The sequence below is a fragment of the Nicotiana tabacum genome, chromosome 7 (genome assembly GCF_000715075.1).
Source record: "Nicotiana tabacum cultivar K326 chromosome 7, ASM71507v2, whole genome shotgun sequence".
Classification (NCBI taxonomy): Eukaryota; Viridiplantae; Streptophyta; class Magnoliopsida; order Solanales; family Solanaceae; genus Nicotiana; species Nicotiana tabacum.
This window is the reverse complement of record NC_134086.1, coordinates 45,764,731-45,781,890: the sequence shown is the minus strand read 5'-3', so window position 1 is coordinate 45,781,890 and position 17,160 is coordinate 45,764,731. Positions and strand designations below refer to the sequence as shown.

The 17,160-nt window shown below is 39.5% G+C and overlaps 1 protein-coding gene across 1 annotated transcript; it reads left to right on the top strand.

Moving 5' to 3' along the window:
- Positions 1-14,260: 14,260 nt before the first annotated feature.
- LOC142162075 (uncharacterized) lies at positions 14,261-14,743 on the top strand. Its single transcript, XM_075218381.1, has one exon. It carries the CDS (start codon positions 14,261-14,263, stop codon positions 14,741-14,743), a length of 483 nt encoding a protein of 160 aa, XP_075074482.1.
- Positions 14,744-17,160: the final 2,417 nt, after the last annotated feature.

The window sequence follows — 17,160 nt, the reverse complement described above, 5'->3', positions numbered from 1 at the left end:
TGATCGAGCATTTATTTTGAAACAAGTAAAGATTAAAATGAAACTACATGAAATTTTAAATGCCTAAAACGGCTATAGAAGTAAATCTTGCCAAGCTGCCCAGGGACTCGGCGGGCACGGGATGGTTTGGTGGTCCAGTTTCTGAGAACAGCTCCCTTCGCCACAGTTTGAATGGTGAGACCTTCTTCCTTCTCCTCCTTAATTATGGCACCTTGTCCTCATCCTCCAAGAACAAATTCTTCAATCTAGCTAGTGCTTCTTCCTCTGCAGTTCCCCATATTGTGTCAGCCTGATGAAAAGCATGTTCCAAACGTGGCTCCAGTTGCTCAAGAGGGTAATATGGTCCACGACATAGAGGTAACCAATCCTTGTATTCTTGCCCTATATATTGGTATTCGAGTCCAAAGGTGGTACCATGATTTTTCAGCCGTATTGGTTTGGTGATACCTTGGAGGTTCTTTCCCAACCCTTTGCCGGGTTCATATCCGGACCATGCTAGTATGCTATCTATCTTGTTACTCCACCACTTATCCTTCTCGACAGCATTGACCCATTCGATGTGATGATAGGTTTCCCCTCCTAGCCTTCTTCTATGTCCAATGGCCGGGATGGTTTGGCTAGTGTAGATGGGGTTACTTCCATCTTCATGAATGATTACCTCCTGGCGGTTCCATTCAAACCCCACGGCTTGATATAGTGTGGAAGGCACGGCTCCAGCAACATGGATCCATGGGCAGCCTAGCAAAAGATTATATGAGGCTAGTATGTCAAGCACTTGGAATTCAACGTCGAACCAAGTTGGCCACATCTGCAAGCAAAGGTTGATTTCCCCAATCGTAGCCCTCTGGGACCCATCAAAAGCCTTCACATTCATGCTTCCTATCTGTATTGCATGGAATCCTTTGTCCAACCTTTTTAGGGTGTCCAATGGACAAATAGTAAGGCTCGAACCTCCATCAACCAAGACCCTGGCAATGAACTTGTCTTCAAATTGTACTGTGATATGCAATACTCGATTGTGATTCAAACCTTCGGGCGGTAGCTCATCTTCATGGAAGATAATCTTACAGCTCTCCAACACTTGACCGACCATGCTGGCCATTTCTCCACTAGTGATGTTATTGGGTACATAAGCCTCGCTTAGTACTTTTATCAAGGCATTCTTGTGTGCTTCTAAATTCTGCAATAGTGACAAGATAGATATCTGAGCAGGGACTTTGTTCAGATGGTCAACAACAGAGTATTCCTTTGCTTGCACTTTCCTCCACAGGTCATCTGGCCCAGTCTCAGTGATAGGCTGCCTAGTAGTGGTCTCCTTACTTGAACCTCCCAGGTGTTCAGGTAGACTCTTCCAGTTCTAGTCATTCCTTGTGTGGCGTCAGATTCCTCTATCTTAGTCTTCCCTTTTAACCGAGCCTCGGCAACATAATCCCAGGGTATTGCTTTTGAGTTGAATGGGGGTGTGGTTGACACTGTCACAGTAAAAGGTGTGACCACTTCTACTTCAAATGGAACGGAGGTGGCTATGGGCGGAGCTACTTCTACCTCGAATGGAACTGATGCAGTTACTTCAACCTCGATCGGTGACTGGGTCTGTACCACAATAGGAGTAAGTGTGACTTCAACTTTAAAGTCATCACCTTCTCGAATAAGCCCAATCGACCCCTTAGGGTCCCATTCTTCATTTGTTTCTATCACATACACACCATCACCTCTATGATCAGGGAGGGGATTGTTGAGGACATTAGGCGCGACTTCCTTTGCTTGTATGACCTTATTGTCAATGAGTATCTAGATTTTATCCTTCAATGTTCGACACTCAGTAGTGGTGTGCCCTTTCATACCAGAATGGTATGCACAGGTTTTGTTCGGATTGACCCATTGGGATGGATTTTCTAATGCCACAGCGGGAACATGAGTGACGTAGCATGCGGCTTTCAACCTTTCATATAGGTGGTCGATGGGCTTAGTAATGGCGGTGTATTGTCTGGGTGGCTTTCGGTCGAAGTTGGATCTTGGTCTTGGATAATTTTAGTGAGTTTGTGGTGATTGAAAGTGGGATGGTTGGGAATTATAGGTGTGATGGACAGTGGCTGGTTGGGAATATCTAGGAGATGAAGGCTGATATATAGGTGGTCATGTTTGGTATGTGGGTGGAGGTGTTTGATATGTGGGTGGAGGCATTTGATAGGTTAGTGGAGATGTTGGGCCCTGGGCCACCATTACTGCCCCAACATCCCTCTTTTTTGATATGCCACCTAATTGTAGTGCCTTATTTGTAGCTTGCAGTGCCTCAAAGTTCGTTACCATCCCACTCTTGATTCCTTCTTCAATCCTTTCTCCAAGTTTGATGATGTCGAAGAACTTGTGATTTCGATAACCATCAACCTCTCATAATATTGTGGATCCTGTGCCTTGTCGAAGAATTTATTCATCTGTTCTTCCTCCAAAGCGGGCCTGACCTTGGCTACTTCCAACCTCCAACGAGTAGCGTACTCACGGAAAGTCTCAGTAGATTTCTACTTAAGATTATGAATATAAAAGACATTCGGTGCATTCTTTGTGTTGAACCTGAACCGGTCCATGAAATTTGATGTCATGCTTACCCAATTGGACCATTTCTTGGGATTTTGGCTGATATACCAAGACAAAGCGTCCCCAGTAAGGCTCCTCATAAAGAGCTTTATCCGGATATTTTCATATTTCCCGACCCCGACAAGTTTGTCACAATAGGTCCTTAGATGAACCCTGGGATCACCTGTAGCATCGAACATTTCGAACTTGGGAGGTTTGTACCCCTCTAGCAGTTTAACATCCGGTTGTATGCACAGATTCTCATAGTTTAAACCTTCTATCCCTCTATCGCCTTCAACACCCTAAACTCGGCTTGTTAATTTCTTGAGTTCTTCAACCATGTTTTTAATGAGCAGGTCCTTCTCGAAAGATTCTAGTGTATAGGAAATCGGTTGGGTAGAATAAGGTATAATTTCCACATATCTGGGGTTTCTTTGATGGGTGTTAGGAACTTGGGTGTAGTGATGGTCATTGGTAGAGTTTTAGGGATCGGGAATGGGTTGTGTGTTTTGGGGAGTGTGGTAAGTAGTGGTTGGTGGGTACGGAATTGGTTGATGATGATGTTGTGGTGGAGTTGGTATTGGCAATGGATTGATATTTTGGGGTGGAGTTGCGTATTGATTTGGTGCTGGAGGATTTTGTGGATGTTGGTTTTGTGTGTTCTGAGGAGGTGTCAGGTTCTTTGTGTTTTGTTGGTGGATGTCAGGGACATTGAGGGTAAGTAACAAGTTTGCCAAGTTGCAGAACTGCTCAAGTTCTCCTTGCAGTTCTAGTATCTGTTGTTCCAGTCTCAAAATAAGGTCGTTCGGGGTCGGAGTACTACGGCCATCTGAAGTCTCTGCATTCTCAACATTTTCCTTTCGGATTCCACTTAAGTTGTCCATCTTTGATTCTCCTTTGCCCTTTGTGTTGCTTGGAGGAGGAGGAGGTGGAGGGCCTCTAGATCTAGTATGATATGCTGATGAGGCCAGTATAAGTGAACTAACCTAAGGGGATGGGAATAATCATAATGAAAATAAGCAAAAACAAAAAGGTGACAAGTCAGTGAGGATTCTGAAATGTTTGTAATATTTAAACACATATTGCGAAATGTAAACTCGTGTATTAATTTGGGAGCCTCATTGTGCCCGAGGTAGGCCTAGAGACAAATAAATTTGGAGAAGTTCAAATGCCAATAAATGCTTCATTTCAAAATATAAAAATAGTTGAATCCCAAAATGATACTAATATAATAATAAAATAAGTCACTACTGGCACTTGGCCTTATTACATTTAAGAATGCAAATTAATCTAGCCTATTTGGTCTCAGAAAGACCTTCCTCAGATTCGATCTTCTGGACTCCATCATACAGATCTCCCAGCTCGCACAGTCCCAGCAGCAAGTAGGCTCTGGCCAGATGTCCTCCCTCAGCCCCTTCAACGTTCTGGCAATTTTCAATCATCTTTAATACTTTGCCCTCCAGCCCCACTATTCCTCGCTCCAGATATTCTAGATTAGCCTCAGATTCCTCTCATGTATTTCCAGGTGCTCATTCTCAGAGTCGTGAACCCTCTAGCACATCCTATTGTATTTAACTTGAGCACCAGCTTCCTCGTCTATGATTCTGTTCCCTCGACCAATTCCTGTTGTCACCATTCCTTTCAGATTGTCCTCCAACCATGCCGGGTAGAGAGGCTTGCACCCAGCATGATACCTGTCTGGCTCAATAGTGCTTTTCTCCACAATGATTTTGCAGTGCCACATGTGCTGAGCTTGGCACATGTAAGGGACGTCGTCATCCTGGAAGTCTGCCCTGAAATGACTCATTTTGACAACCCTTGGTACAACCTGTTTTCTGCCTTCTTGCCTCATAACTCGCATAGGGATCCGGAGATATATCCCTCTCAACCCGATTAGCACCAAGTGCGAAGAATTCCTAGACCTGATAATAAACTCGTCTGTTGGGAACCATTCAACCATCCACTTCAAATGTTCCTCGGTTAGATTGTCGAAGAACTCTACCCATTCTTTGACGCTTTCTGGCTAAGCAAATCTGTCTAGAATGTAAGTCATCTGCTTAGGGTGATGGAAGGCAATGTGGTCGTTCCAAGCCCTTCGCGGAAATTCTTGACGATAGTGATCCTTTCGGAGATGCTCCAACAACCATAACTACGACAATAAATTACAACCCTCGAAATGCTTGACCCATCTTTGATAGTGCTCCAGGGCCCTATAGATGTTGGCTATCATCATGGGGACTATGGTATATGTCTGTCCATTAATCCCTTCCATCAAAGTTTTGGCGACCATGGCCAACCTAGTGTGGATTTTTCCATTTTTCATTGGGAACACTATCAGGCCTAGAAAACACAAAATAATTACAAACACTATGCGATGGATGTGCCCTAGAGAAGTGAGGGAGATCTCATCATGGTAAGTGCGGAAAGACTTGCTATGGCCATACCTCTCATATAGATATTCGAAAGGTATGTAGGAATCCTTCAAGAACACTAGGTCGACATTCTTCTTCAGCCCCATCATCTTCAAAAATCCCCTGCCCGTACGGTTTTCTGATACCAAATGCCCGGGACTGTCCCAAGTCAATCCTGCAAGCCCTCCTATTTCCTATAGAAACGGTGTCATCTCTATATCTCCGAAACGAAACACAGCTCTTTCACTATCCCAGAATAAAGTGGCAGCCTCGATCAATTTGTCGTTTGGTTCAATATCTAAGGAAGGCAAGATACCCAGGTACTTTTCACATGCTTCTTGTAACTTAAGGAAAGGTCCTCTTACCAATCTAGCAGCAATGGTGGGATGTTGCTAACCATATCGAATCTGGTGACCTTGTGTCTCATTTTCTGCAAAACAAAAGGGTTAGACCTTAACCCCACCAGACTCGACTATTTATACATTCATGATCAACATATCGACATTTAGTTCTCTAAATTAATGCACAAAACGTGGTTATGTCCATTGGGATTATGAAAAACCCGATGGACTTTGGATAAGGCTTATCATAAAGGATCATTATGTGGACAACATAATTGATCCGACTAGGTTTGACCATAATGCATGCACAATTTTAACCAGAGTAAGGTTTCTATGGGGTTTTAGACAGGTACCCTCAAGCGGACAACTTGAGGGGGAAGGCACGGAACAGTTGACTGCACCGCTGATCAACTGGTTTTACCGCAAATAAGACTTCCCGAATATAATGGTAGTAAATTGGAAGAGCACAACCACTCATTAAAGCATTGATATAGGATTTGATACGCACGAGTGGAATACGATGCAAAGCATAATTTATGCCGCAATTAATAACACGTAGTCAAGTATTTGCACATAGGAAAATAAATACAACATTTAAATAATTGAAAGACAGTTACAGGGAAAAAGAAAACAAACAAATAAATAAGTCAGTTTTAGGGATAAAGAGCCATAAATGCTTAAAACCAGACAGCTAAATTTAAATAAGGGAGAAGGGGTACGAGATAAAGCATGCTTGGACTAATTTGTAAAAAGATAAACTCGTTATGGTAAGAGCCTAAAGGTATCCCCAGCAGAGTCGTCATATTGTCGCGTCCCCTTTTTTCCCTCCACGGAGAAAGGTCCGGGTTTCGATATTCCATGGGGAGTGATAACTCATTTCCTTTTGGGAATTGGGTATTTGAAGAGTCACCACCTAACGAGTTATGGTGCGTTAGGGCACCTAGAGTGATTAACTCTTGGATTGGTTTGCATTACCAGAGATTAGGGTAAGGGCTCTAAATAACCTTGAGGGGAAGATGTTAGGCACCCTCTTGGTCCACAACTATTGGTCCCGGTCGAACTTATATTTACAAATTAGTCCATTACAAATAAACAGTTGAATCAAATAGGTTGCAAGCACAACACGTTGGATAACTTGAGTAAAGATTTTTGAACAAGTTGTATAAAACAAAGATTTTTTAAAAAAAAGGAATTTTGGAAAAGTAGGAGTCCTAGGTTGGTTAGCCTATAAGATTACCCTACACAATGTCCGGTAAACACTCCTCGATGAGGGTCTACACGTGAAATTAGCACGTAGTCATCATATCCCATATCTACCCTTCCCATCCCCTTAGTGGTCATGCAAAGTGAGTGTTTGATCAGCGATCTCTATTGCTTGCTGTTACCCGTCCCTTCTTAATGGTCCTAGAGGGATTTAGGACCTCTACCTATAGGTGGTTAGACAAACCCCTAAGGTTTTAAAGGTAAAAATTCTAAGGCGACAATCAAAACAACTAGGACTTTAACACATAAGATAAAAGGGAGCAAATAGAGGCTCAAAGTTTCCTCCTCAAACAAGGCACATAAACAACACGACTCAAGCACAATTAAGGGATTTTATTAAACAGTATCCTAAGGTAGGATATCTAGGTGAATATGCAGAAACAAGCAACTTATTTTTTTTAGACTCAGAAGTAAGGACCATAACAGTTGTCTATTAGTTTTTAAAGCCTGTTAAGATTAGAAAGACACTAAGTCACAGAAACAGCTTCAGAATTGCAAGTATTGAAACAAATTCCCTACAGGCTTGAATACGCGGAATACTGATAACTACATCTTATAGTGAAAGAAGGCGAATTTTAAGACAGACTTTTAATACCTATAAGCATGCTGTCTAATGATAAAAATGAGGCAGTTTTGAAAGAACTTGTTTCAGGAAATATACCACTTAATTAAACCAATTTAGAAGTAAACTAAACGTTAACCGGATTAAGTTATTTAAAGTAAACTTAGGCGAGATCCATAGGCAATATTTGATATTGTTCCCTATAGGTATGATATCTATGTTTAATACTGCTTTTAATGACTTGCAGGCATAGAAACACACATAAACACTTGTTATAATAGAATTCGGGTAAAATCCTATAGGCATGGCATCTATTTGTTAGGCTTATTTTAAAACTTGCAAGCATGGAAACATACATAAACACTCATTATAACAGAATTTGGATTAAATCCTACATGCATGGTATCTACTCGTGAAGCTAATTTTAAGACTTGCAGACGTGATCTCTATTATGGAATTATTTGAAACCTATAGGCATGATTTCTAACATGGTGAGGCAATCAGATTAGAATGTCTCCTATAAGCATGATTTCTACCCATATTACCCATAAACATGTTGCTACCCATCCCTTTCACTAATTACCCCAATATGTGTTTACAAGTTATTACAGACCATATGAATGAATTACATAAGTAGATAAGAAAATAAGAAGTTATTCTATAGGGAGCCTTCAATTAGGCCCAGATTTCCAAAGACTCCAATGGCCTCAAATGCCTCAATTCCATAGACAAAATCATAGTCTAGGTGCATCAAAGTTCCCTAAGGATCTCAAGGATCCCGGGCAGTGCTTACAACTAGACTTGGCAACCAAAATTGAGTAAGTGCAGTGTGGAAGGACCAGCCTTAGTATGCCAGAGTTCAGAGGGTTCTCAAGAGGATCCCAAGGCAGTACACATACTGGAGGGGGCATAACTTATTGACTTAGGAGTAGAGTGAAAATGCTTGACACCAGTTGAGAAGTTTTAGTGGAAAAACTGTATTAAAGGAAGTTTGTTTGAAAAATAATTTAGTAAAAACAACAGAGACAGTTTGAAAAGAGATTGGTGTAGTGAACATTAGTACAACACCTTTAAGACAGGTTCATACACAACCATGAGTCATAGAACCAAAACAAGTTCAGTAGTCACAAACAAGGGTCAGGGGATTTGGAGATACATAGAACACTTGATTGTAAACACATAAAAGGTCTTAGGAATTAGTACAAACATGCTCAGATACAACTAACCAGAGATAGTCACAGAACCAACAATCCTTAAGGGGGTTCAGTATAGACAACATGATTTAAGAATTAATCTCGGATTCATACAAGTTAGGAGTGCATACTACATAGAAGGGATTCATACCAAAAATCAGATAGTGCAAAACAGACTACATAAAAGGGGGAACATGCTTATACTGATCCTAAGGAGGGGGTTCATAATATGCTAATTATGTAAGTATATCAACTGCAAGTTTCACAACAAAACAATAAATAGAAGCAAACTAGAAACAGGATGAACTGAAGCAATAAAAGAATCATATTGTTGTTGAAACTTGAATTGAAACTAGAACATACCAGTAAAGAAGATAGAAAGCAAAGTGAAGGAGCAAGAGAACACAATGGTTAGCCTTGGCTTGCAGCCGGCTAACTTAGGATAGTAGCAAATAGCACAAAAGAGAGCAGAAAGTTTAAGTGTGAGAGAGGGAGTTTTTTTTTGAACCAAGAGTGTTCGTATGTTGTGTTAATGAAAGACTAATATATTTATAGTTCGAAAGCAGGTAGCAAATAAGGTAAAAAAAATCAAAGTTCATTAGTAATTATAGAGCTCAGAATCTGTCAGTCAGGAAATCAAGGTAAGTACTCCCCTTAAGTTAAGGGAATTACTCAAACGGTAAGAACAAGTGATAAGTAAGGAAAGAAATAAGTGTATGACTAATAAAGAAAGATTCAAATTCAGTAAGTATAGGGTAGAAAATTAGGGCTAAATTCAGAAAACTCCCATTAAGGAAATAATTCAGTAAGAATAAAGTACCACAACAAACAAGGTAGGCGAATCAATTAATTTAACTAGACAGGGTAGAAATTTAGACTTTAAAAGAAGATCTTTCAATCAAGCCATAAAATAAGGAATCCAGAATCAATCAAGAGGAAATCATGATTCAATACTCAGCATATAAATAGAGTAAGAGCAACCAAACATAGCAAACATGCAGGTTCAACAGTATCGATAGAAAGAGGCAAGTCTTGAATAATCAAGGTAAACATAATCACCTAGAGGTGGTATAAGTTAGGCTAAGAACTCAGTAAGAACATATTCGAAGCAAGGTAACAAGATTCGAGTAGTCATGCTAACACACAGAATCAAAGAAAGACAATCTAGAAAAAATTAGGGCTTTTAACATAGGCGAGTTGAAAAGGCAGTAAAATCATAGAATCAGTCAAAATATGCAAGGGATAGAAGTTTAAACATAAAGAATCGGTTTACACAAAGTGTAGAGGAAGTTCCGAAAAACCCTAACTTTAGAAGAAGGTGAAAACAACCTGATATCGATGATTATTGTAAAAGAGATTCAAGAACAGTGTAAAACATCAAGGAAAAGACTCAAATCATTTAAAAATTGAACAGATCTAGGAGTTGTAAGCAAAAATTAGGGTTTCAAAAGAAACCCAAGTAGAGATGAAAGAACCTATTTAGAAACCCAAAGATCGTAACAAATATAGTGTGATTCTGCTCGAACTCACACCGGAGTAGCCAAAAACAGCCAAACAGCAAACCCTAGATACAAGTTGACATGGCCCAGGGCCCTTTAAGGCCTCAGAGAAGATGAGCATGGAAATAGAGGAGCCATTAGAGGCTTAGGAGTTGGAGGGTGGTCACCGGAGAAGATCGGAGAAGAAGGTCGGCGTGTCAGAGGGGCTAGGGTTAGGTTGAGTGGTTGAGAGATGAGAGAATACAGAGGTGGCAGAGTTTGTAAATGAGGCTAGGGTTAGGGGTCGTTGGAATTAAAAAAGGAAAGGAATCATGAGGGCCATTGATCTTCTAGATCAACGGCCAGGATTTAGCAGGTCCTGGGTCGGGTAGGTGGATTTAGGACTTGGGTCCGGTGTTTTTTAATTTGAAATTGTGTTGGGGTTGGGTCCAAATTGGGCTACAATTGAATGCAAATCCGGCTATATTTTAAATAGCCACTTTTCCCGTATTTAATTTATAATAAATAATAAATAGTTTCTGGAAAATGATTTTATGTACAAAAATGATTTAAAATATATATTTATCATTTTAAAAATATAGGGACCAATTTTACGCATATAAAATGTAATTATACATTAAATGGGCTAATATTGCAATCATATGCAATTTAGCTTAAAATTACCAAATGCAATTATAAAAATACATAAAAAATATTTTAACCATATTTTGGCATAAGTATAGAAATTAAATGACTAAAACCATACAATAATTTGGGGAATAATTATTGGGAATTTATGAATAAAAGGGAGGGAAATAAATCAATTTAAATCCCTAAAATTATGGAAAACATTGTAATAACCTTGTGCATGCTTATATATTCATGTATATGCTATTTTGAAGGTATTTATGCATATTTAACATATATAGGAAAAATTGGGTATCAACAATGTGTTGCTATAAGTGTTTACCCGTAAAACAGTACAGTTGAATTTATTTGTGATTTCTAGACAAGTGAATTAATCTGATCCAAAAATAATGAAATAACTGAAGAATTATATAATACTTAGCCTTAAATATAGAAGAAGTAGTAGAACTGATGAATTTGAGAACAAGATTTTCGGCCATAGTAATGATGAAATCAAAAAGTAAGAAAGTAAAATTGTATTTAAATTCTGTAAAAAATGTAGTGTAAACCAGAGAATTCGTATTGTTTACAATAACTACTGAGCTCTCTATTTATAGCTATGTATAGGGAAGGAGGTCCTAGGATCGTGCCCTCCTTTAATATCAATTATGAAGGCCATTGATAAAGATATAATAGTTGACATAAATGCCAAATTCTTTGTAACGGATCGTCGCCCTTAATGCTATAGAATATTCTTTATTAAATGCTACCGAGCACGAAGCATTTAATACACCTTTATGGTCTTTATTCCCTATGGTGACAAGCATAATAGCTGTGTTCGGTAGCCATCCCCGTCTTGGGTTCCACTTGTCCTTCCTTTAGATGACCACGTGTGATGCCGTGTTTTACCCTATACAGATAGTCCACTGCTTTCCGGTGACATAACTTTGTGTTACCGGGAAGTTGGTAGAAATACTCTTTTGGCGGGAATTACTATGAATCCCTCTAAAAACTTTTGACGGTTGGTTAGACCCACGTCTGTCTTCATTTAATGCCCCGAACACGTGTCATCCCACGATTCAGCACAGCTTTTGCCGATTATTGAGGTAATAATGGCCATAAATTTAGCTGCCAAAATTTTACATATACGCATCATCCTTCTCCTATGCCTTCATAATTTCTTGAGCTTTTTATTTGCATCATTGTTTTCCAACTTTTCTCCAACCCTCTTAAAAAAAACCTTTTTCCTTCTTCTTGCTCAATGGCTTCTTCTTCCAAATGCATTGGTTCTTCAAAGAGTAAAAACAAGGCCGAATATTTTGCTCCTCCAATGGTGGATTCCATCATCCCAAGAAGACTCAGCACCACAAAGGATTTTGAAGAGAAATTCCCTACTACTAGCTGTCATACATGGGTGTTAGTAGGTATTCTTCTTCCATTCGACCTTCCAGTATTCCCGCTGTGAAGGAAGACTACCGCTGCCATGAGTTGGACATCATTACTCCTGATCTATCGGAGCGAGTGACCCTTCCTAGGGAAGGTTTTACATATTTTTACACGTATCTCTTTACTTTGGGTGCGTTTTCTCTGAGCAGAGAGCTTGATTCCATGATTGCGGAGTTTTCCCTTCACTACCAAGTGTACTTGGCACATGTAAGCCCTTTAGTGTGAAGGATGGTAGCCTGCCTTCGACGCCTGTGCCAGGAAACTGGAGAAGGGCTAACATTAGCTCGTATGATGAACCTTTACTCCCCCAAGATTTTACGGGGGTATGATAAACCTCTGCAAACGTGGCCACCATGTTCTGTTGACTAGCATGGATGATGATAACAACCATGGGTGGACGGAACGGTTCGTTGTGGTTGCCACCAATAATATCATTCCATCAACGACATCATCTTTTCCGGCCGCTTGGAACCGTGCTCGTAAGATCTCTATTCAGTATATTTTCTTTCACTAAACATTCTTCCATGCACGTATTGATTCTTCTTCCTTCATATATTTCATCAACTCGATGGACCCCACCGGTGGTGGAAGGCTTAGACCGGTGGGTTCAAAAGATCTTGGATGTTACGACGCCCGAAACTTGCTTGTGGAAAGAACTGACCCTTAAGTACGGGTGGAAGGCAAAAAATCATGGTATTTAACTTACCTTACTGCCATTTTTTATGTGAAGAAATTGGTTGAACCCATCTGACTTTGTTATGAAATTAGGTATACATGCGGGCTCAGTTGTTGTCCCCAAGGAGGACATCTTGGCTAACCTTGCTGATGTGGCGAGGCTGCTTCAGGAGGCACTTACTCAAATAGGCATCTCCATGCCTACTTGGGGTGCGAACGTTTCTTTACGGAGTCCCTAGCCGGAGAACAAGCAACAAAAGAGAAGACGTTCCTCTATGGCCGAGGAAAAGAATAAGAGGGCATTGACTGATGCCCCCGAGTCATCTCCGGTGGCCATGGTGACTGGTTCTCCTTCTGGGCCGGTCATAGACACCATGATGATTAATAATAATGAACAAGCTAGTGATGAGGAAGCTTCTCTACATAGAAGGCAACGATCCTCATCGTCTCAATGGGATACTCGACCTGTTGAGGTAGTTACACCAATCGAGGACGATGTCTCAGCTCGAGTTTGACTTGGTAGATGATAAGTTATGCATAATTTGTTCTGATGATTTGAAAATATTCATGAGAGAATAAGATAAGGAACCTGATACAATTAGTTCTCTTGCGTTCAAAGTAACTAGTCAGAGGTCTTATTCAATTCTCAATGAAATCAGCAAAGGGAACATATGAGGGAACAGATAGGGATCAGTTCCCCTGGTCATTGTACAGTCAACTCTACAGCTGTAAAAGCTGCTGCTTGTATCGTGTGACAGCAGTACAACAACACAGATGTAGCTTGTTAAGGCCAAACTAAAAGGCACTTTATTGCATCATCCTTGATGACATCACACACACACATATTATCAACATGAGGCAAGAGATTTCATCTCTAAAAACCCTTGCAAATCAAAATATAATATCCTCTCAAGTGCTAGCCAACACATCTCTCAAGAACAAAGCTACTGCAACGTCAAGGACCAGATCCAAAGTTTGAAGGTATCTTAAGTCCTTAGTTTTTTTGAGTCTTTGTTATTTTTTTATTCACTTGTAATTCCTACTTACTTTAGTTAGAAGCATTGTGTAGGAAAACTTTGTTAATCATAAACCATTGTGTTTGTGTCTTGGCTAGAGTTAGTCGAGTTGGAAGTCTTTGTAATAGAGGTATTACAAAGTGGCTTGTAATAGGTGTGTCACAAGTTAGTGAAGGATACCAAAGTCTTTGTAATAGAGTTATTACAAAATGTCTTGTAATAGAGTATTACAAGTTAGTGAGGGATTAAGAGGTTAATTCCTAGGTTGCATAGGTTGTAATATGAAGTTTGCTCAGTTTAGTGTAGTTGAAATCCTATTAGGGTAGGTCATGGTTTTTTATCTCTTGAGCAAGGAGTTTTCCACATAAATATTGCGTGTTCTTTATTTACTACTGACTTATTGTGGAAACAGATAGAGAACCTGGTTCCCTGTATAGTTTGGTGGACGCTTAATTTCTATCAATTGGTATTAGAGCATGTTCTTTCAAAAAGGTAAACACCTAGAAAGGATCTACATGGCTGCTCCACCAAACTTCGAGGAAGGACAATCAACGTACAAACCACCAAGATTCAACGGCCAATACTATGGTTGGTGGAAAACAAGAATGCACGACTTCATTATGGCTGAGGTCTCAGAGTTGTGAGATGTAATCATTGATGGACCTTTTGTTCCCATGAAAACTGTTGGTGAGGGAGCTGTTACAATCCCAAAAACAAGAAAAGAGTACAACGATACTGATAGAAAGGCTATAGAGAAGAATTTAAGGGCAAAAAAGATTCTTGTTTGTGGCATTGGACCAGATGAGTACAACCACATCTCAGCTTGTCAGTCTGATAAGGAGATTTGGAAAGCTCTTCAAACTGCCCATGAGGGAACTAATCAGGTTAAGCAGTCTAAAATTGATATTCTTACTACTGAGTATGATCTTTTCAAGATGAAGGAGGATGAGTCTATTCAAGATATGCACACACATTTCACCTCCATTATCAATGAGCTTCACTCCTTTGGTGAAGTCATCCCAAGAAACAAGCTGGTCCGGAAAATACTCAGTGTTTTACTAGGTTCTTGGCAAAGTAAAGTTAATGCTATCACTAAAGCCAAGGATTTGCAGAAGCTGACCATTGATGAACTCATTGGAAATATCAAAAACTTATGAGATAAAGAGAAAGAAGGATCTTGAAAGAAGAGAGCCCAAGAATTAGAAGAACCTAGTTCTCAAGGCTGCCATCAAAGACCTAAGTTGTGATGAATCCAACATGGAGTATCTCACTTGAAGATTCCAAAATATGATTCAAAAAATTGTGGGATTCCAAAGAAAGGAAGTTCTAGCATGAATTTCAAAGAAAATGATTGCTGCCATAAGAATGGAAAGTATGGACACTTTATTAAAGGCTATCATCTTCATAAGCAGGATCATTATAAAACCAATACTGATAAGGTGGCTAAGAGGAACCAAGTTCTAGACAAGAAGTTCAAAAGAAGAGATGTTGCTGACAACATAGTGAAATAGGATTTGGCTGACTGGGGAAATTCCTCCGGTGAATCTGAAGGTGAATATGACCAAGGAGATAGATCTATGATGGTTGCTGACAATGGATCTTCAGAATATGAGTCAATCTTTGCACTCATGGCCAAAACTAATAATGATGAGGACAAGGAGGAAGATGAGGTAAGTTTTCTTGATGTTCAAAGAAATTTGAAAACTTACTCTAAGAAAAAATTGATGTCCTTAGCAAATGTGTTGATTGATGCCTATCATAGCCTCATTAATGAGAAAAATGCTTTAATAGAAGAAATGGTGACATAGAACAAGAGAGGTATAATATGGTAGTTTCCATTGTAGATTTGAAGGAACAAGTGGAAGAAGTAACTAGATAAAAAACTTGTTGAAAAGCCAAACAAAAAAATGGATGGACAACACTAAGGGTAAAGAAGTGGCTAGTGAGGCTCAACTTGAGCTCGAGAGTGAGCTTAAGAAAGTTAAAACGAGTCTTGTTGTTGAGCTTGAAAAGAATAGACTTTAGGAGGATTTGAAAAGGGTTAAAAATGATCTTGATAAGTCACTTAATTGTACCTGGTCCTATGATGTAATAACGTCTATGTACAAGAATAATGGTGGAAACAAACAAGGAATCGGATTTCAAAAGTCTAAAACCTCATATAATCCCCATAGAAAGTATGTAATTGTGGCTGATAATTGGTTGTGTACTCACTGTGGTCAAATGGGTCATTACAAGGACTCTTGTAAAACTAAAATTCAGTTTTTGCAGAAAAATAAAATTTGTTGAAAAGAGGCCTACTAATGAGGAACCTGGTTCCCTGAAAAGAAAATATGTGTTGCCTTCATGGGCAAAAAGTAGTTTGATCCGCCCGTTCTATCATTATAAGGGACCCAAACTGGCTTGGTTTCTTAAGTCTAATCATTGATTAAGTGTGTAGGCTGAAGTGAGAGGTAGCAGTCAAAAAAATGGTACATGGATAGTGGCTGCTCTAAGCATAAAATTAGAAGAATGAATGATTTCCTCTCATTCTAGGCCTTCCAAGGTGGGAGTGTGTCCTTTAAAAATGACAAGAAGGCTATATTCTTGGTGTTGGCAAAATTAACAAAACACTCTCCCATGCAATTCAAAATGTGTACTATGTGAATGGATTGAAATATAGCTTATTGTGTGTGTCTCAAATCTGTGATAAGGAAAAATGAAGTGAAGTTTTTGTCCAAATCTTGCACTTTCACCAACCTTAAAACTGGTGAAATGGTATTGATAGCCAAAAGATTCAAGAATATCTATGTTGCAGACCTTGACTCACTGAATGGTGGTGATATAACATGCCTAAATGTCATTGATGATGATGCAGAGTTATGGCACAGACGACTGGGGCATGTGAGTTTTTATTTGCTGAACAAGTCGGTTATGGAGGACCTGGTTCGTGGGTGAAGCATTCAACACTGCTTTCTACTTGATTAATAAATGCATAATCTGGTCCCTTCTCGATAAATCTCTTTATGAAATGCTCAATGGGAGAAAACCAACGCTGACTTACCCGGGAGCCTTTGGATGCAAAATGTTTTGTTCTCAACAATGGTGGCAAATTGTCACATAACAAAGAAGATGAAGATGGAGAATCTGCAAATGCTCCTGATAAAGCTATAGATATTTCAAATGGAAAGACTGATTTGATGAGTCAAGTCAAGCAAAGCAATTAAGGAGATGAAGCAGAATCTCCAAAAGGCACAGAGGAACCTGATCCCTCTATCACCTTGACTGAAGCTGAAAATAGGGTTATTGATGCTGCATTAGGTACTCCTGATGCTGAACAAAAGAGTGGGAGTCATAATTCTATTGATTTCAATGATGATTCATATATGGAGGAACCTGGTCCTTCAAATTCTGAAGTTCAAGTATCCAACTAGAAGCAAAAGAGTTCACATCCCTTTCAAAATGTAATCACGCCCTTAGACTTTGGTATTCAACCAAGTTCTAAGTCAAGGAACATGTTTTCCCTCTCAGTGTTCTTGTCTCAAATCGAGCCTAAGAATATCAAAGAAGCATTGAAAAATGCTAACTGGATAGC

Excerpts from the sequence above, each read along its gene's own strand:
- LOC142162075 (XM_075218381.1), top strand. The coding sequence starts at position 14,261 with ATGAAAACTGTTGGTGAGGGAGCTGTTACAATCCCAAAAACAAGAAAA.